The 21,348-nt window shown below is 34.0% G+C and overlaps 1 protein-coding gene and 1 long non-coding RNA gene across 7 annotated transcripts in view; both read right to left on the reverse strand.

Annotated features, from left to right (window-relative positions):
- Window positions 1-20,566, reverse strand: part of LOC128239984 (neurogenic locus notch homolog protein 1-like) — a 103,520-nt gene extending 82,954 nt beyond the window's left edge. For 5 of the 6 annotated variants that reach the window (XM_052956462.1, XM_052956464.1, XM_052956466.1 and 2 more), the window contains exons 1-4: window positions 20,394-20,566; window positions 16,545-16,655; window positions 15,046-15,168; window positions 14,410-14,529 (exon numbers count right to left, since the gene is read on the reverse strand). In XM_052956462.1, coding sequence (XP_052812422.1) covers window positions 14,410-14,529; window positions 15,046-15,168; window positions 16,545-16,655; window positions 20,394-20,481 — 442 coding nt within the window. In that variant the 5' untranslated portion in view covers window positions 20,482-20,566. The remainder of the gene's footprint in view (window positions 1-14,409; window positions 14,530-15,045; window positions 15,169-16,544; window positions 16,656-20,393) is intronic. The other variant, XM_052956465.1, reaches the window with a different exon arrangement.
- On the reverse strand, window positions 1,647-12,305 carry LOC128239985 (uncharacterized). Its single transcript, XR_008261985.1, has 3 exons — window positions 12,266-12,305; window positions 10,557-10,667; window positions 1,647-1,690 (listed from the first exon to the last, which is right to left on the reverse strand). It is a non-coding gene; the product is annotated as an uncharacterized LOC128239985 (long non-coding RNA).
- Window positions 20,567-21,348: the final 782 nt, after the last annotated feature.

The raw sequence follows: 21,348 nt of genomic DNA on the forward strand, positions 1-21,348 counted from the left end.
ATGATTATTATGTATACCATATCCATTCTTTCCATAACAACATTTTAAATATTGTAAAGATTTAACGGAGAATCTTTAAAAGCTGTCAAATCATCCGTTTGGATTTTATCTTTTTTTAAATAAAACGGTTATATAATCAAAATATACTTGAGTGTGAATTTTCAAATCCATCATTTTCTGCGCGACCGTTGTATACATTATGGTTAAGGTTCAATACATTTTAATCATTGTTTTTTAAATTTATATAAATGAAAACTGATTGTCCATTACAAAATACATTGGTTCATATCTACGTGAGTTCTTCTTATTAACATAAAATATAACGTGTACATACGCATATACACGTCACAATCTTTTCCAGTCCACCCTGTTTGACACTGGCAAATATAATCATGGCCGTTACTTAGGCAAGATCCGTGTCGACATGGACTAGAATCACATGGACCAATAGCTGCAATAGACGTGCAGAATTAAAATCAAAGTGGTAGAGTAGAATCACACCGGTCAATAGATGTAATTGAGAAGGTAGATTAGAATCACATCGTTGAATGTTAGTGATGGAGTAGAATAACATACACCAATAGCTGTTATTGCAGTGATGTTGTGGCATTACATGTACCACATTATAGTTGTTGTGATGGAGTAGTATATCATGTTCCAATAGTTGTAATGGTAATTCTTTTGTGAAACCACACGTACCAATAACAGTAAGGGTAGTGATGGAGTAAATCGGATTAAGCATGTACAAATAGCTGAAATGGTTCTGATAAATTAGAAGTACATTTACCAATAGTTGTAATGGTGGTAATGTAGTAGACAAAAAATGTACCAATTGATGTTATGGTTGTAATGGAGGAGTACCAATTGCTGTAACGATTCTGATGGAGTGGAATATCATGTAACAATAGTTTGAATGTTTGTGAAAGACACTGAAAAAATAAAGCTAATTATTGTAATGGAAGTGAATGAGTAAAAATACATGAACCAATAGCTGTTATGATGGTGATTGAGTAGTAGAACATTGTTCAAAGGCTGTAATGAAAGTTACGGTCAATACTCGCATGGATCGTTAGCTGTAATGGAAGTTACGGACAATACTCGCATAGATCGTTAGCTGTAATGAAAGTTACGGACAATACTCGCATGGATCGTTAGCTGTAATGAAAGTTACGGACAATACTCGCATGGATCATTAGCTGTAATGAAAGTTACCGACAATACTCGCATGGATCATTAGCTGTAATGAAAGTTACGGACAATACTCGCATGGATCATTAGCTGTAATGAAAGTTACGGACAATACTCGCATGGATCATTATCTGTAATAAAAGTGAGTGATATAGTTGAAATTGTTATACCTTTGGTTTCAATCGTAGTGACGAACTTACCGCAAAAACCAATTCGAAAGTATGTTTATATATTAAGTTTTTTAATAAAACATGTGAGTGCAAAGGAAATATCTAAATTCTTGCACTTGTGCTGGCACTCTTTTTAAGATAGTGAACAACATGAATGACAACCACAACGTATCACAATTAATGTTACGAAGTTTAATTCAATTAAACATAAATGTGCTTACGCGTGTCACAGTTTAGCCCCGTAAATCCACTCAGGCAACTGCACACGTAACCTGAGGAGCTCAACGAACACATTCCGTGGACACATGGGTGGCTGCTGCATGCGTCCATATCTGAGGTCAAATAGTTTACAATATAACAGTAACTGACACAGTTTAATAATATATTGCTTTTCGAGAAAAATGATGACACCAATAATGCAACTATTTCTGAAATTGTGTACCTAAAAATATTGTATTTATCATCAGCGTTTATTCCGTCTTGATCATAAATACCAACATAATTAAACCTTCGGACTAAAATAACAGTACACTGTATTTATATATTCATATACGGATATCAAGTTTCTGAATATTTATAAGAACGAATATTGTAACAGGTATTTTATCTGTCATATTCGGATACCCCCGATTCACTAGCTATCCTTCGTTGTACAACGTGGGCATTTTTTTTTTTTTCATGACTACCACCAATGAAAAGTTTTTTTTTTGTGTTTTTTTTTTTTAGTGTGTTACCTTTTATTGTCCCCGTACATTTATGGTATGCGTGGTTCGGGGCACACCACAGGAACATACCTCACAAAACATTTCATAAATATAGGGAATTTTATACATACTAGTGTATTAAATTTTAGTTATATCAATAATGATACCATCTTCAACAAAACATCATCTATAATTTGAATTATTATATTACATCCTTGTCTTTTTATTTCTATTTCAGATGTTAAAACAAGTATGACATAACTAAAAGGGTGAACATATACTATGTATATATATATACATATATACACATACACACACATACACACATATACATACATATATATATACACACATACACACACATACATACACATACACACATATATACATATATCTATATATATAAACAAAGCAAAGAGGTGAAAAAATAAAGAAAATATAAACACTATGTTCTTGTACAAAGTATATAAGTTTTTACTGTTTTTAAAACGTATGTGGTCTAGATAAACAATTTTACAACTGACCAACTTTTAGGTTCTGTTTCATTAATATTTGATTTTTCATAAATATTCCAAGCAAATTTTAAACTACTCTTTAAACCAATAAAGGATGGTCTTATTTTTCTCCTTTTACAGAGATATATGTATTTTTTTAATTTCATAACTAAGTATATTATATTTAATTGAATTTTTACAAGTGGTTCCCAACAAAAATGTCTGGCAATTTAATGGGAAAAAAACATTTAGGGCTGATAAAAACTCTTTAACACAGTTTATTAAGGTTTGAATAATCTCACAATTCCAGAATATATGAATCAAGGTTTCCTCTTCAGACAAACAAAATGTACATAATCTATCATTAACAATATTCATTTTAAACAAAAGTGAGTTTGTAGCTAAAATCCTATGTATGATTCTTGTTTGAAACCATTGAATATATGTATCTCTTGTAATACTAAATACCAATCCATAGATCTTTTTCCAATTTACATCCTGGAAAACAATGTCCCATTTAGCCTGACATGTTGGAGTATCCTTATTTTTTATCAATTCATTATAAACTTTTTTACTTCCTTTGGTTTCAAGCAAAATATCCTTAGCATAACATGACATTGATGGGTTTTGAGTTATATCATTATTACTAAATGTAATTTTACATGTTTTAATGTAGTTCTTAACAACTCTAATTAAACCTTCAAACAATATGAAATTTATATTTGTCCCTGTACAATTCTCTAAGTATCTCTTTGTTACAAATGTGCCTGTATCATCAACAATATCTTTAATAAAACGTATTCCTCTATTATAAAGACTTTTGACAAAAATACCTTTATTACCAATCTTCAAATGATGGTTGTAAAAACAAAGGTGTGTCTAGTATATTCTCAACAGTATCAGTGGATAATTTATCAATGTAGCTATTAAATATGTTTAGTACATCAATCTAAAAATTATTTTTTAATTTCTTTATTATACTTTCAGCAAACAATTTTCCTGTATTAAATACTTTACAGACATCAAACAATGAGTTCATTAACACATAACATTTTCCTTCACTATTCACAAATTTTCTAAGCCAAGAGAGTTTTAAGCTATTACAATATGCTACAACATCTATCATTTTTAGACCTCCATTACTGTACTCTTTTACTAAAACAGAGTTTTTTTTATCTTATGGGGTCCATCCCAAATGAAATCATAGAACATATTTATGATTTTATTGAACACATGTGTACTAGGGTTTGGCAATGACATAAAAGGATGTGTAAAAATGGGTAATAACAATGATTTTACAACAGTGATCTTTCCAATTGGAGTTAACTTCCTTCTTTTCCAATAACTGATACATATCTTCACCTTTTCTAGTTTGCTTGTAAAATTTAATTCTATCATTTTGCTAAGATCTACATCAAAAATTAAACCTAATAATTTAAACTGTGTAGCTCCCCAGATCAATTTATATTTTGTTTTAATTGACCTTGTGCTATATTTTAGGGAACCAACCCATATTAAATGTGTCTTATCAAAGTTAATTTTCAAGCCAGAATATAAAGAAAAATCATGTAATAATTTTAAGGTAGCATTCAATGATAAATCTGATCCATCAAGTAACAGAGATGTATCATCTGCAAATTGAGATATTTTGTATTCAACACCGTCCACTGAAATGCCCTTGATAGATTTACAATTTCTTATTTTTATTGATAAAATTTCAGCACACAAAATAAAAATATAAGGGCTTATCGGGTCTCCCTGTCTACACCCTCTCCCAATTTTAAAGAAATTTGACAGAAAACCATTCATTTGAACAGCAGTTTCAGTATTATTCAGAAACAAAGAAATCCACTGTATAAACATTGGTCCAAAATTAAAGAAAGAAAAAGTTTTTTTAATAAAACTAAAAGACAAAGTATCGAACGCTTTCTCAAAATCTATCATCATTAACAGACCAGGTATATTATTATCCTCAGTGAATTTCATCAAGTCATATAGTAGCCTAGTATTTTCACCAATGTGTCTTCCTTTTATAAAACCAGTTTGGTCTTTTGCAACTAAAAAATCTAATACAGTCTTTATTCTGTTTGCAATGGAACCAGATGTAATTTTATAAACTGTATTGAGCAAGGTAATAGGTCTAAGGTTTTTAAGAAACTTCCTTGGTTTATTATCTTTTGGGATACATGTAATGATACCTTGTTTTTGTGTAATAGACATTGATCCATTTTCTAAAGCAAAATTTACAGCTCTAACTACAAAATATCCAATACGAGACCAAAAAGCCTTAAAAAATTTGCAGTGAATCCATCCGAACCCGGGCTTTTATCATTTTTCATATTTTTTAAGAAAGAAGAGGCTTTTTCAAAAGTTATAAGACCTTCTAAAGACTGTGCCTGATCAATTGACAGTTTAGGAACAGAACATTCATTCAAGTCATTTTCAATATTATAGTCAACTTCTGAAGTACTCTTAGAGTATAATTTTTCATACAACAAGGATGTTTCTTTTAAAATATCATTTTGCTCATATACAAAACAACCATCTTCCTTCTCAATAAAAGGAATGCATTTACTAATAGAGTAATTCTTTTCAAGCCGACAAAAAAAACTGTTGGTTTTTCACCATTATCAATAAATTCTGCTCTTGATCGGATAATATGTCCTCTTATTTTCTCTGTTCTTAATGTACTTAATTCATTCTGTAAAGCCTCTAATCTATCCTTATTTTCATCATTCAAATTCTTTCATATATTTCCAATTTTTGTTAAAATATCATTTTCTGAGTATTTTTACTTTTAGCTTTATATACAACGTGGGCAATTTGGCTAGAAAAACACCCTCGTAATAATGAATTATAAATGAGGCGGTTTTATTTGGTCAAACAAGGCACTTAATGCGGATATATGCACAGACAATCATACTCAAATTTCCCCGTAGAAAAATATTATAGCGAAAGCTAAAAATAAGCCCGGTCCGCCTTTTCACCATAACACACCTTAACATAACTTAGATCAAGACCACTCGTCTATAGAGGCTATTGACATTATATGGTTATTGAATAATATATCCTTGTAACATGCGAATTCGTTGGAAAAAGAGTACACTCTCCTGCCTTTAACGAGATTCTTTAAGTAAATTGTTCCACATTTTTTATGAAGTGTATCGGAATAAAGAACCATGGTTGTCGACGATGAAAAGCTGAATATTTATAAAAATTATAGAAATAAACATTGAAATATGGGTATACGTGGTCTTTAAACACTTTCATAATATTGACTTGAAATACCACCGTGTACTGAGACAAGATTAAAGACGAATTTATGAGGGCCATTTCTTGTATAAGTCTTGTTTAATTCTACTAGACAGATCATTTTTATCGCCGTTTTTCAGGCTCTTTCGGTTTCCCACAGTCATTGATATTCGCAAATAGGTTTTTGAACTCGGTTAAAAATCTTTATCATTTTAACATGTGCCTCGTTCAACATGTTTAATTACTATCATCATAATTGAGAAGTTTTTGTTTTAACAAAGCATTTTATCTATGGCTGGATACAATTTGCTATCGAATTTAGAAACTATTTATACAGATATGAATACATTATTTCTAACCATATGGTTAAATGGTTATTCACTACTTAATAATTTACCTTACTATCTTTTGCAAACGGCCAATACTTTAAAGGGGCTATACACCTTGTATATGTATATGTATGATGAAATAGCGAAAAAAAAAGAGAAAATTGTCGAAAACTGACATAAACTTGGTATTGATGTGTACAATGCTAACTAACAGAAGTACCACATAATTTACAATTAATTAATGTTTCGCATTTATTTCGTATTTTTACATTATTATTTTTACTAGGTATGTATACTTAGTAGAATACATTCTTATGCGTGATTGGCTAGTCGATGTTATCACGTGTTATTACCAAGTTAGGTAAGCTTATATATTCCGTCGGTATTGGGTAAGCCTTCGTAGCACAGTGGATACTTCACTGGACTGCAATTTTGGCGACACCGGCTCGAACCCGGTCTCCGACTGGATTGGTTTTAACATTTTGGTATTATATTGCTGCAAAGTTCTGATCCAACAAAAAGTATTTAATCTCCGAGATAATTATGATTGTTTTCTCGCTGAGTGAAGGTTCAGGACTGAATAGTATAACAACTAAAAATGATGTGCCTTACTTAGCCTTAACCAAAGTATATTCTTCTGACTCTTTAAGATAAAAAAAACATAAGGGCATTCTATGCGAAAGGGACCATCTAATCGACATTCGTATTGCACGGTCGGATTTTCCAATTGAAAAGTTATGAACGAATTTTACTTACTTCTAAAGAATTTTCGTAATTTGATCGCGTCACTCAGCAGTTTAATGGAAGTGTTTCGATCTTGCAAATATATCTTTTTCAATTCGTTTAGTAACATTAACAAATCTTAAACTAAAAACTTAACGATACTTAGTCGCGCGCTCGTTTGTACGATGATCAGATTATATATTAGAAACTAAATAGCTAACGAATTGTGTAAATCGAAGGCGTATGTTCACACATGCACTTCTGTCACTATAAACACAGCGTTCATCTATTAGGCGGTTTTATTAACATGATGAAAGATTTTTTTGCGGTTTTGCGCGCACTAACATGTATAAAGCGAAACACTGAACATCGTAATCTTTTCATAAATAACACTTTTTCAATTTGCTAAGGGGAGAACAATTTTCAAGCACGATTTTCTTACATAAATTACAGATATAAAGTTGGATGTACCTTTCAGTGTATTGCAACCTTAATAGTGTCTATGACATGATAAGCAATAACTATGACGTCTGTCTGTCACACGAGTGTAGGACAATACGGTCATGCACATGAGTGAAACGTTTATAGAAGTGATAAGGCGCTGACCCTAAGGTTTTATAAACGCTTAAATATTTTATGTCGACTATGCAGCTATACTTACAAAAACCATCTCGACTTGCAAATTGATCAGTTTTTTGAATTGATGTTGAAATGCCTATACAATGTTTTTAAAGGTTTAAAGTGCCTTTTCGCCCATTTTGGTAAATTCTTGAACACATTGGGAGGTATCGTGTTTTTGTAGTTTGCACTTTAGTAATGTATGGTAACGAAATATATTATTTCTGACAATTAAAAAAAGAAAATGAGATTTTATTTCAGTTAAACGTCTTTTACTTTCAAGTATATCGTTTATGAATGGAAAACAATAAAACTATAACATTTGTCACTGATATTTAACTGAATAAAATATAACAATATTCAATATAAAACGGATTTTGCCTAGATATGAGACATAACCACTCCACTGTTCAAGTTAATTCATTGTCTTATTATGTTACAAGGACATTAAAGATAACGGAACATAGACGTACTATAAAAAAACTGTAAGGCAATTTTAGAAAAGGTCAACATGAATTTGAACTTTTATCATGATTTCAGGTGTGTCATATGCATTCAATCTCTGTTAATGACATAATTGCAACTACACATGTATTGGTCTTTGTGGCTTATGAAAGGTTAAAAAGTGCATATTTAATTGCACCGTTGCGAATATAATGTCTTATAATATGCAATTGCCTTAAGTCATCTCGACTGTATTTCATTCATATTTCACTATAGCTTAAAATATGGAAGTTTTAGTGCAGTACACGAATTTTCCTTATTGGCTTTAATTCAAACTAGAAATCAGCTCTTCAAAATGATGGAGGCAGAGTTTCTGATACAATTGTCAATGTTAACAACCGAGGATGCTTATAGTTTAGTTATGATGAGCTGACTTATATTTCGGAACTTAAAGGAGTAATTCATAATATATGTTACTTCCAGGTTACGTTGAACTCAGTGACTATAACTTAATATTCAAGCATCATACGCTGTAATTTATTAAAACCAACATGATTGTAACTATGCAAATACAAACTAAGAAGCTGTAACAATTGTCGATATCGCTGACATGGCGATTGGTATCTCTATTAACTAAGTGTTCCGGTATTCTGAGCTAGACTTAGAATATTATTTGGATATGTATACATATTAAATTCACCCATGATATAACCATACTTCATAAAGACCAGATCGTTGGAGAATCTCCTAAGCAATTTTTCGAATTATTCTCAACACTATAAATTTAAGACTGTTATATAGCATTTACGATTCAGCTATCTTGCTTCACTAAAAGAGGTTTTAAGAAATATTTCACCAGTCACCATGTCTTTCAATATACAAAGGGAACCTGCCTAACTTTCCATAAAAGCCAAAATATTTGTGGGCTGCTTCACATTCAACACCTATTTACAGAACTTGTGGTATCTTTCTATCGCGTCCGAATTAATTTAACTCAAGACTTCAGAACCATAGTTAAGCACTAATTATATGTTTGCGTCAAATATATGAAACATTATACTTATTTCAGCTTTTGTATAACGCACTAGCACCATCAATAAATGAAGAGATCGCAACCCATTTCCATTTAAAGTTATTGTGGACTCTTTCTATCGCGTCCGAATTAATTTAACTCAAGACTTCAGAACCATAGTTAAGCACTAATTATATATTTGCGTCCATAAATAAATGAAGAGATCTCAACCCAGTACCATTTATAGTTTTTTGTAGCTTGCAGAAAGGAACCAGCACTAGTAAATACAACTCTTAGATTATTGGAAGAGCTAACAATTTCCACTTCCTTGTTATCATAAAACTATTTATCCTTAATCCCTAATCTTCCACCTTTCCTGAAAACCACAACCTTATGTTTTATCTAGGTAATCGTTAGGAAAAAGTTAGAGAACTCAGCAGCAAATAAATTGAAACATAGTCAATTTTACTACCGACGTCTATCTTTTCTTGTAAATGCATTTCGATATCATTAAACAAAAGAGAAAAAAATATCGTCGAGGTTATCTTCTCTTCAAACGAGCCAAATGTTACTATTAAAAATCGGATTATGTTCCCAAGTGTATTACACAAACATTCACACCTCATATTACATTGACTTCTCTATTGACAAAACTCTACCATCGATTCCCAACTTTATAAATTTATATCAGAGCCTGTTTTTATCAATGCAATCGTAAGCCTTTTTATAATCAATAAGTCAATAGTTCACCTTTTTTTTTCCTTTCAGACTGCTTTTAAAATTAATGCGTGCAAATTTAAAAAAAAAAACATGGTCCGCAGTACTGTTCTTATTTTCAACCCCAATTTGATTATCTGTTGATACATTGTTTTTCTCCGCCCACGCTTTTATTTTTGTATTTAATATAAAAGTTAAAATTTTCAAAAACAGCCGGTAAGAGTTATTCCCCTATAACATAAGGATCTGATTGATTGCCCTGTTTATGGATTGGGATTACAACATCAGATGCCCAAGAATCAAATGTTACATTATTTTCTTAATCTCTATCAAACTGACCAACAAAGACATAACAGCAATTATTACCACGTGACAACACCTGACATGAGGTTACTTACACAGTCTGAAATTCTTCGTTGGTGATCCTGTCGGTACCATTTGCCATTTTCTATGGTTTAAATATATTTTAGTTAAATACATTTAAAGACCTCCGACACTGAACCTTTTAGTCTTTCTTCGTGTTATACAAAGATGATCTATCAATATCAGAATGAGTGGGAATAAATGACACACTGCATGTTTATAATCGTTATATTTATGTTAACACACACGCAAAACCAATCCTGTTGTTTTTATTAATTTCCATTCTTGAATCCGACATTACGTTCTTAGATGATTTACGAAATACTTATATCCGTGATCACATAATAACATCATAACATATCGATGTCGATCTATCAACATACCCCTTCCCGCTAATCTCAGATTTAATATGATGTATCAGACTATCAATATGTTGTGTAATATCTCTAACAAAATAAATGTTCACAGCATATATACCGGTTTAACTAGAATTAGAAGTTGTTTAACATTTGTTGCCGACTAAGTTACACATCATTACATACGTTGGTCGCAGTTTGTTCCAGTGTAGTTTGGGTCACACTGGCACACGTGACTGTTCGGGCCTGAAAAACATGTTCCGTGAACGCATGGGCTGCTGCTGCATTGGTCGGCCTCTTGAATAGCAAACATATGTTCAATTTACTTAACTGCAATGATTAGGATTAGAAATAGTTAAATTTGCATACTATATACGAAATATGTAATTTTATTATCTGTTTAAACGCAAACTGTTGTATCTCATTATTACATTTGCTAACCTGTTAAGTTCACATCAAAGACCTAACAATAGCTGGACTATACTTTGACATAGTTCTAAAAACCTTTGAGCAGAATCTGAGTAGAATCTAAAACATTTAAGTTAGTTTTATGGAGCAAAATGTAATAACATATTATAATTATAGCATTCAGATGATACCATTCGCTACGACAATAACGAAGCAAATAATCAAATATCGGGAAAATTATGAACTAATTATATCAAATGTAACGTCGAGAGAATAACTCGATCCAAAAATATACAAAGCGGTCAAATGTATTAACAAATCGAGTCAAAAAATTGATTATTAGCTTGAAGTGCTAAAACATCAGAAACACATGACGACATTAAAAATCGAAATATTTGCTACATTAATGTGTTGACTAATAACACTCAGCGAACGCCGAAGCTCGTCTTTTGTTTGTTATTGTTGTTTTTTCCAGACGAACAAGGGCCATAATTCGCCAGTTATTAAAACTCGGTTGATATACATTGCTTTACAGGGACGTATTTGTTTTGGTACCAATTTCCATTGAACCTGGTTAACATTTGGTGAATAATTGCCGAGGTTGATGTAAGACAAACGATTAAGCCACGGCCGCCAGCACCAAGGCTATAACCTATTTATACGAAACAGACTTGCTTGAACACACTTTGGGATACAAACTAACATTTTTGACACAACATGAGATTTTGGGCCCAAATGAGGTACCTAGGCGAAAGTGAGTTATTTTCATATTCACAAAGCTTATTCTTTTCCCAACCCAATTTTTTTTTTTTGAGAATATCATGCATATCTTACCTGACACTTCAGCAAAAGACAGAAAATGCTTTAAAAAAAAAAATATTGGAAAAAAAAGTTAATTGCGTGACGACAATTATGAAAACGAGGTTACCTCATCTGGACCCAAAATCACAGAGTGCGTCACATTTTTTTGTTTTCCAAACGTGTTTTCATTGCACAGTGAAAAATTAACACAATTAAAAACAAAACGTTTTAAAGTATTTGAAATTGCATCAGATATATTTATTTATCAATAATTTCGATATAAGCATTATTGAACACTATATATTAAACGAGTCGCTTAAAGCATAAATGATCTTGATGAAGATCAAATTCACTCATTCAAAATGTTGTTTTTTCTAATGCTACTCATGAAAACAACATAAATTAAATAGTACTCTAATAAAATATTGTATGAATAAGTCTCTTCTTCAAAATACAACACTTTACTCACAAAGCTGAAAGAACGTAATGGCTCTGCTTGTCAAGGGAGACCACTACGTAGGAATCAAACACCGTATGAGCATTCAATTTGAAGTTTTGTAAACAATAAAAATGATTGCGTACATTTGAAATGACCATATAAACTTAGAGTATGCCACATATAAATTCGATATTTTCAATTTAGAACAAAAGATGACAAATAAAGAAATATTGAATTTAGCGCTTACTTTGACTGCAGGTCTTTCCAATGAATCCCTTTGAGCACACACACCTGAAGTCATTGTTACTGTGATAACAAACGCCGTTAACACAGGGGTTAGAACTACAGGGGTCCGTTCCTGAAAAATAAATGTTGCAGGGGCACGATAAAGATTGGTGCAAGGACAAAACTTGGCGCTTTTTAGCAACCTGATTTGTGGATATTTGTTGTAAAAACACATTTATAAAGGCTCATTTCTTATTTCGATTTGATCATTAACTTTATGTGAGTCAAACATAATAAAGCATTCAAATTAAACAGATAAAAATACAAAGATCCATCTTGTGCCTATTAAAGGATAATGTCATAAACAGAACAGGACAAGGACGCAATGAACCCATACGAATAACTTTATTTTGGTCTCTCAAAATGGACTCAAGGTACAAAATTGCTCCCATGTATCCGTGTGTACACTTACAGAAGAAGTTTGCGCCAATGACATAAAATGACCCGTGTATACATGGATTTGGCTGACATTGGTTTGACACTGAACCTGGTATGTACACACGTGAAAAGTTGGCAACATCAAGGATGCGTCAGGATATGTCTTAGTAAGATAAGATTAAGATGCAATTGAGAACTATTTGACTCGGCATTTTCATCTGTTTCAATCAATATCGCTGAGGTATTGTATCAGAATAACGTACTGGTGTAAACAATTGTTCAAACTGTTAACATTTCTTCACAAACTTTAAGATTTCATCAAAAAGGTAAATCGTATGTGCACAGCGTCCCGGTTTTTGTAAAAGCCCGCAATAAAACATATGCTATGAGTCAATATTTTCATATGTCTATTATATTTTTTTTAATTAAAACACATATCGCATGTGGAGAATATACACATCGCGGCCAGGACATGGTCAAAATACGTCATACAAATGCGGTATTTTCAATACGGCTAACGCCTGAAAATGAGTTTCAACCACTGGCGTAGTTCGAGGCTTTTTTGCCTTAAAACGCACCTACGGACAACAATGACACTTCGCCGAGGGAGAATGTCCCAAAAATACTGGTCATATGAGGTCGCTTCTGCACATCTAGATTGCTCACGCCCTTGCAAATTATGGAATTTCGGTTTTAAATCGTTTTCCTGTTATCATAATTTTATAATTATTGTTAACTTATTGTCTGTGTCGCTGTTGATAAAACATCAAAATCTTAGTGTCATTTAAGGTATCCGATGTACTCATTAGCTTAACAATTGTTACGCCGTTAAGAATTATGTTAAAAGTTTGATGCTTGACGACCCCATAAAAAGAGTTTTTCATTCAAAATGGTATTGGATACTAATTACAATAATAAAGAATAATAACTCAAAAATACATTGTTGGTGAAGTTACTGCAATTTGTAATTTTGTTCTTAATTTCCTCTGAAATCGACAATGAATGGCCTGTTTTGCAGTATTTCAAGGACTTAAAAGTACTGTTTGCAATATAGTATGCTTTGTATATTTTACATGTCACATTTCACCTATTGAAACCAAATACCAAAGTGATACGAAGTCAACAGGCATTTAAAATTAAAATAAATGTATGAAGTGCTTTTTCAACTAGGCCTAGATTTAAAATCTTTCATCAGCTTGTTCTTGTAAATGAAAGCGTTTCCGGTCGATGGCAAATCTGTCGAATGATATTTTGTTATTGTTACTACGGTGTTGTTTTTTATATCAATGACGAGGTACAGGAGCAACGATCAGTTAAAAACTCAGGGGGAAACAACTGCACCTAACCCTTCATATCGGACATGCAGGTTATAACAAACTGTTTATGAAGAAGCTAACATCCATAAACCAACTCATATAACATATACAAACTATCCAGTTGTTCAATGAAACATTTTGTGATAATATGTTTAAGCATACGATTCGGGTTAATAATATGATTCAACTTTTAAGATCTAAACGTTTGAAACATGATAGCAATGACATGTGATATATTTATATATATATATATATATATATATATATATATATATATATATATATATATATATATATATATATATATATATATATATTTATACATGTATAATTCAAACTGTTTACATGTGTATGCAAAAATGAATATTACGATAAAGTGAGGTAGTAAGTCCTGTGTTCTATAATAACCTACCTGTGGCACAGGTTGTTCCCGTGTACCCTTGTGAACATTGACAATAGGATGTGCTTCCGTTAGAAATACATGACCCGTGCACACATGGATCTGGCTTGCAGGGATCAGGCGACGTAACAACTGAAGCGGTAACTGATGCCATGTGGACAAGTCGTCATGTTAATAGAATAAGCAAATAACTGGCATAGTGAAAGCAATCTAATTTTAAATGTCAACTGGTAACGTTTATTTATAATAATCTGAAAACTTTTGTACTGTCGAAGGCCGTTTAGAGACATTGAAATATAGTTTCAAATGTACATTTTAATTTCATGAAATGTTGTTAAATAATTCTTTGATGATTTTGTTTCTAAATATAGCAAAATGAAACAAAATGCAATAAACGAAAATAAAAAGTTTACCCACAAGATAATCCGGAACTATTGACCGCCTACAGAGTTATTGCCCGATGATTTGTACATTAGTCATAAGAGTCACGTAATAAGATTAAAAAAACAAGGGTTACCATAGCGATCAAGCAACTAATATAAATGGAAATATTTTCTTCTTTATACCAATCATTTTACTTTAGTTTTGCTTTATCCATAATTTCATTCCGAAACCATAGTCTAACTTAAGATTAAGCAAGAGTTAAACCTTGATTGCAGTTCGGCCCTGTAAAGCCGCTTTGACACGCGGTGCACGTGAAATTCGTTCCCTGGCTCATGCATGTTCCATGGAGGCAAGGGTTTGGGGAACAAGGACCCGGAGTACTCGCAGCTGAAACATAAGAACACAGACCAAAATGGTTAATTTAAACTCATTCAAATAAATGAAATGAAACCTTTTCACATTGTTCTCCATCATCCATTCACTATATAATCTTCGAAACCATTGCATTCTTTAAACAATATATAGCTAAATATTTTCTCGACATATTTAATGTAGAAAACCATTCATTTAAGAGTGCCAGAAAATGCATGACGTACCCAAATATAAACCATAGGAGGTATATCTATATACATATACTAAGCAACAAACAGAACAGAGGCACTGGAAGTTTTATACAAGCAATGACTCTTAGCTTTAACCAATGATTGGGCATTAGTGTATTGATTTTTAGTTGCAAAGATCTAACAACGGTTTCTCCATAAACCATACAACATGGCGAAATACATTTTACAATCAAAACATGATCAAACCAAATGATTGCACTTTTTCACATATATGATTATTTCTATAGCTCCAAAATTCACATCCATAAAATAGAATTGATTTTACGACTTTTAAGGTTATGCACAACTAAATCTTTTTCTTATACATCGTTGACCACATCATTGTACATAGTATATGTTACATCGATCCTTAAACATTGTTGTTTGTAAGTCAATCGACAAACATAAAACACTTATAGTTTTTTATATAAATATTGATATAATATATTATATGGTCTCAAACTCATACTCAATACGTTCATGCAAAAACGACCCAGCAGTTTCAGAGATAATAATTGTATTGTCAGCTCACGCAAGTATATATTTTTTAGAAGTTTATTGCGAGATAAAAACAGACAATTTATAAGTATCTTTAATTCAGACATATTGTCTTCCCTCGAACTCTTGGTATAAAACCGGCTTTAAGTTTGAATGTCATACTATATTATATTTTCCGGGCATTTTCACGTTCCTGATTAAACCACGCTTTTAAAAATTTCTTAAAGGTAAATGTTTTCCATTAGAAATAAGACAACGTGGTGGTGGTAGTGGTTGTGGTGGTGGTGTTAGTGGTGGTGGTGATGATGGTGGTGGTGGTGGGGAAAATAATTTGAACTTAAAGTAAAAGTTGATTTGATCATTTGGCTATAAGAGTAAATCATATGTTATCCCTAGACAGCTAAAAATCGTATTGTGGCTGTTCTGCTTACAGACTACATTCAAGACCAGTTTGAAAATTATTATCATGCTTTATACACTGCATAGCGAACTAGAATTGCTGCTTTAATTGTTTCGGTAATAAGTTCATAATGATAATTTTAGCTTAGCAATACATATTACGTTAGAAGTTTGTTTAGTAGGTTATAAAATCACAACATTTAAAGGCATTGATCATTGTTTTGTTATAAAATGTCCCTTTAGAACACTCGCCCTACAACATACCGATTTGATCACAGTCATCACCAATCCAGCCCTGGTGACAGACGCACTTGTAAAGGCTGATAGGACCCTGGTAACATGAACCATGCAGGCAGGGGCTAGGGTTGCAGGAGTCTGAAATAAGAGCAACTGAATCATATAGGTATCAGGGATGTTAAAACTAAGTATTTAATCGGTGTGTGAATCAGTTTGTCTAATGAAGTGAGGTTATCACGCTATCAGTGTTCTTAGAAGAAAGAGTCTTGTCCAATCCATAAATCATGGGTCTTACAACATTGAGTCTAAATCCGTCAAAAAACAGGTCTGGAGACAAAGTTGTAACATGTCTACATATTTTAAATTCCGTATTTCATTGTTTAATATTCTTGTTTCTTCCGAAGTGTCCTGGGTTCTTTAAAATTAGCTTTGTTTTTCCTCAATGCTGTATTAAGAACGTATTTATCAGGTTTTGTTATAATGCTTAGACGTTTCGCTAAATTTAATAATTAAAATATATCAGATATATTTATAGATTTGAGAAGAAGGTTTTAAAAGTTAAATGTGTGTTCTGGAACATTATTATTTGGTATTTGGAAATCTTCTCTGATCACTGGTTTTTCAAATTATAAGTTTATTGGAAATTGTTAAGTCATTATGTGTAAGGACAATTCAAAATCCGTGAATATTTTATATGAACTTTATGACATAGAAGATTTCTTTTGTAAAACTAAAAGTGCATAATTGTTCGTTTTGTTTTTAAGCGTTTTGGTGGTTTCCCTTATCTGCTGCCATTTGTGATCGTGTTTAACTAGCCAAGATCACAGCCAGCTAATCACACAGTATTAATTGTCTACACCAGTCAAGTAATCGGGTGTCTGAAACAGTCAGGTAATCAGTGGTAAAAAAGTGTTCTCTAAACAGACCAGTAGAAAGAGGTTTGATAACAGAATGTCTAAATCATTCAGTTATTAAGGAGCCTAACTTCTTATGATTTTAAAGAGTAACGTTTACGATGCTCTGAATATTTAAGATAATCATGAATCTTATTTCAAATTGCTACATTGACTGAATCAGTCAGGCAATCAGGTGACTGAAAACATTGTGTCTGAATTAAATGATAAGGTTTTAAACATCAAACAATTGACAATTACATATTGCACGTTGCTGGAGAGCAGCAAAGACGTGTCAATAACGTGGTACACGTGGCTGGATAGCAGCAAAGACGTGTCAATAACGTGGTACATGTGGCTGGAGAGCAGCAAAGACGTGACAATAACGTGTGGCTGGAGAGCAGCAAAGACGTGTCAATAACGTTGTACACGTGGCTGGAGAGCAGCAAAGACGTGTCGATAACGTGGTGCACGTTGCTGGAGAGCAGCAAATGTGGTACAGGTGGCTGGAGAGCAGCAAAGGTGTGACAATAACGTTGTACACGTGGCTGGAGAGCAGCAAAGGTGTGACAATAACGTGGTACACGTGGCCGGGGAGCAGCAAAGGCGTGACAATAACGTTGTACACGTGGCTGGAGAGCAGTAAAGACGTGACAATAACGTTGTACACGTGGCTGGAGAGCAGCAAATGCGTGACAATAACGTGGTACACGTGGCTGGAGAGCAGCAAAGGCGCGACAATAACGTTTACACGTCGTAGAGAGCAGCAAATGCGTGACGACAATGTTGTACACGTTGCTGGGGAGCTGCAAAGGCGTGACAATAACGTTGTAAACGTGGCTTGAGAGCATAAAAGGCGTGACAATAACGTTGTTAACGTGGCTGGCAAGCAGCAAATACGTGACAATAACATGGTACACGTTGCTGGAGAGCAGCAAAGACGTGTCAATAACGTGGTACACGTGGCTGGAGAGCAGCAAAGACGTGACAATAACGTTGTACACTTGGCTGGAGGGCAGCAAAGGTGCGACAATAACGTGGTACACGTGGCCGGGGAGCAGTAAAGGCGTGACAAGAACGTTGTACAGGAGTCTTGAGAGCAGCAAAGGCGTGACAATAACGTTGTACACGTGGCTGGAGAGCAGCAAAGGCGTGACAATAACGTGGTACACGTGGCTGGAGAGCAGCAAAGGCGTGACAATAACGTTGTACACGTGGCTGGAGAGCAGCAAAGGCGCGACAATAACGTGGTACACGTCGTAGAGAGCAGCAAATGCGTGACGACAATGTTGTACACGTTGCTGGGGTGTGCAAAGGCTTTACAATAACGTTGTAAACGTGGTTTGAGAGCAGAAAAGGCGTGACAATAACGTTGTTAACGTGGCTGGCAAGCAGCAAAGACTTGACAATAACGTGGTACACGTTGCTGGAGAGCAGCAAAATCGTGTCAATAACGTGGTACACGTTGCTGGAGAGCAGCAAAGATGTGACAATAACGTTGTATACGTGGCTGGAGAGCAGCAAAGGCGTGGCAATAACGTGGTACACGTGGCTGGAGAGCAGCAAAGGCGTGACAATACCGTGGTACACGTGGCTGGAGAGCAGCAAAGGCGTGACAATAACATTGTACACGTGGCTGGAGAGCAGCAAAGGTGTGACAATAACGTGGTACACGTGGCCGGCAAGTAGCAAAGGCGTGACACTAACGTTGTATACGTGGCTGGAGAGCGGCATGCGTGACAATAACGTTGTATACGTGGCTGGAGAGCAGCAAATGTGTGACAATAACGTTGTACACGTGGCCCGAGAGCAGCAAAGGCGTGACAATATCGTGGTACATGTGGCTGGAGAGCAGCAAAGGCGAGACAATAACGTGGTACACGTGGCCGGGGAGCAGCAAAGGCGTGACAATAACGTTGTACATGTGGTTGGAGAGCAGCAAAGGCGTGACAATAACGTTGTACATGTCGTTGGAGAGCAGCAAAGGCGAGACAATAACGTGGTACACGTGGCCGGGGAGCAGCAAAGGCGTGACAATAACGTTGTACACGTGGCTGGAGAGCAGCAAAGATTTGACAATAACGTGGTTCACGTGGCTAGAGTTCAGCCAAGAAGTGACAATACTGTTACAGTGTCTGAAGCATACTAGTAATAAGGTGTCTTAAAACAGTGATAATCTGACATAATAGTATACTTAACATTAATGCGACCCTTTGTTGCAAGGTTCGTGTTTCACTGAATTTTAAAACAAATCAAGATGGCATCGGTCCGTGAAATACTTTTGGCTGTTCCGTACCGCGTACGTCATAAAAATGATGAGTGCGGCTTTGCGCTTTTCATAACGGCGTAGAATGATTGTGCATTGTTTGTTTTGTTCACAAGTGCGTTATTAATGAAGCTATAATGGTAATATAAATTTATGTTATAATATTTAACAATTAAAACATGACATTGCTGGCCATACGACTTTTTCACGGACTGGACAGTGGGACTGAAATTATTTTAGACCGAAGAGAAGCGAGCGATTAGGTGCCAAAATTCGATCAGGTAAACAGGTCCTCAAAATCGGCCAGGTAATCAGGTGCCCAAAATGATAAGGTAATCTGATGCCAAACATCGGTCATGCAATCTGGTACCCCAAGGCGTTCATGTAAACAGCATTATTCCCAATAACCATCCATTATCGGTATTGTTATGATGGGTATGTAACATTAGCCTAAAAAGTAGCCGCTGGTTCGAAATAACAGTACAGGCGCTTTTTTTGCAGAAAAGCATATTTACACAATTGAAAATGAATGAATGCAAGCTTAAACTTTTGAAATATATTTTCGGACAAGAAGCTGAATTCTGCTGTACGGTGGTGTTATGTATGCATTTACTCTGGCTAATAAAGGTACGTGGTATCTAAATGCAATCTGTAATTTAAATTGAAATTTTCAACATGAAATGTTTTCGCGAGTCCTTTAAGAAGTACAATTGTTACCTGCACTTGATCCTGTTATGATGACCGACGACAATACCGCCAAAGCTGTATAGAGAACGACAGGAAATGATACACCTCGAAAAGCCATGCTCACAAAAAGAAGATATTACCCTTCCTCTTTTTAGAGTAATTGCTAATGCTTGCACAGTGATGACCTGAGTTAAATGTGCATCTGTTTGCCTTATCTTTCAATGTGTGTCTCATAATGCCCTTTACGAAATGGAACGCTTCAAGTTGAATTTTAACGTAAGCTGATAAGAGTCGATTCACTGAGGGATTCACAGTGGTTATAGTAGATAATATTTTGATATTTGTTACATCAACAAGTTTCATGGAATCTGTATTTTATTTGTATGTTTTTGTTTTTCTTTTTTAACACCTTAGCCATCAATCAATCAAAATCGTCTTTAATGAACTACATGTATTACGTATGTGACGAGATACAGAGACAACTGTGGTACCAATAATATACAATTAAAGACAATATAATTATGCTTGAACCCGCTCAATATCGACCAAACTCGGCCAAAATCAACAAAACTCGGCTAATAAGAGATTCCTCCGTTTTCATTGGCTACATTACTCGCCTAATATGGGATTTGAGAAATGGGCCATTTTCATTGGCTGTCGAAAATCGCCTAATATGAAAAATATGCTAGAAATTATCTTTAAAGGTAGACATTTTGTTTCCCGTTCCGATTGTTTTGAAATTTTGTGCTTTGTATAAACCTATTTGGAATACTTGAACCTATTAAATGATTGAACGAAATTGTACGGTTTGATATTACAGTGGTATTTAGCCCGTTGGTGGATTTTACGACTATGTGGTGTCTTGCAACTTCCTTTAATTATCGTTGTGTACACACCGGTCTTACTGACCTGTGTGAAAGCACTCTAAGCATGATGGGAACGCACTACTTTTTCAAGATGGCGGCTTAAACACGAAAGTGTCAAA

This window comes from Mya arenaria, chromosome 7 (genome assembly GCF_026914265.1).
Source record: "Mya arenaria isolate MELC-2E11 chromosome 7, ASM2691426v1".
NCBI classification, from domain to species: domain Eukaryota; kingdom Metazoa; phylum Mollusca; class Bivalvia; order Myida; family Myidae; genus Mya; species Mya arenaria.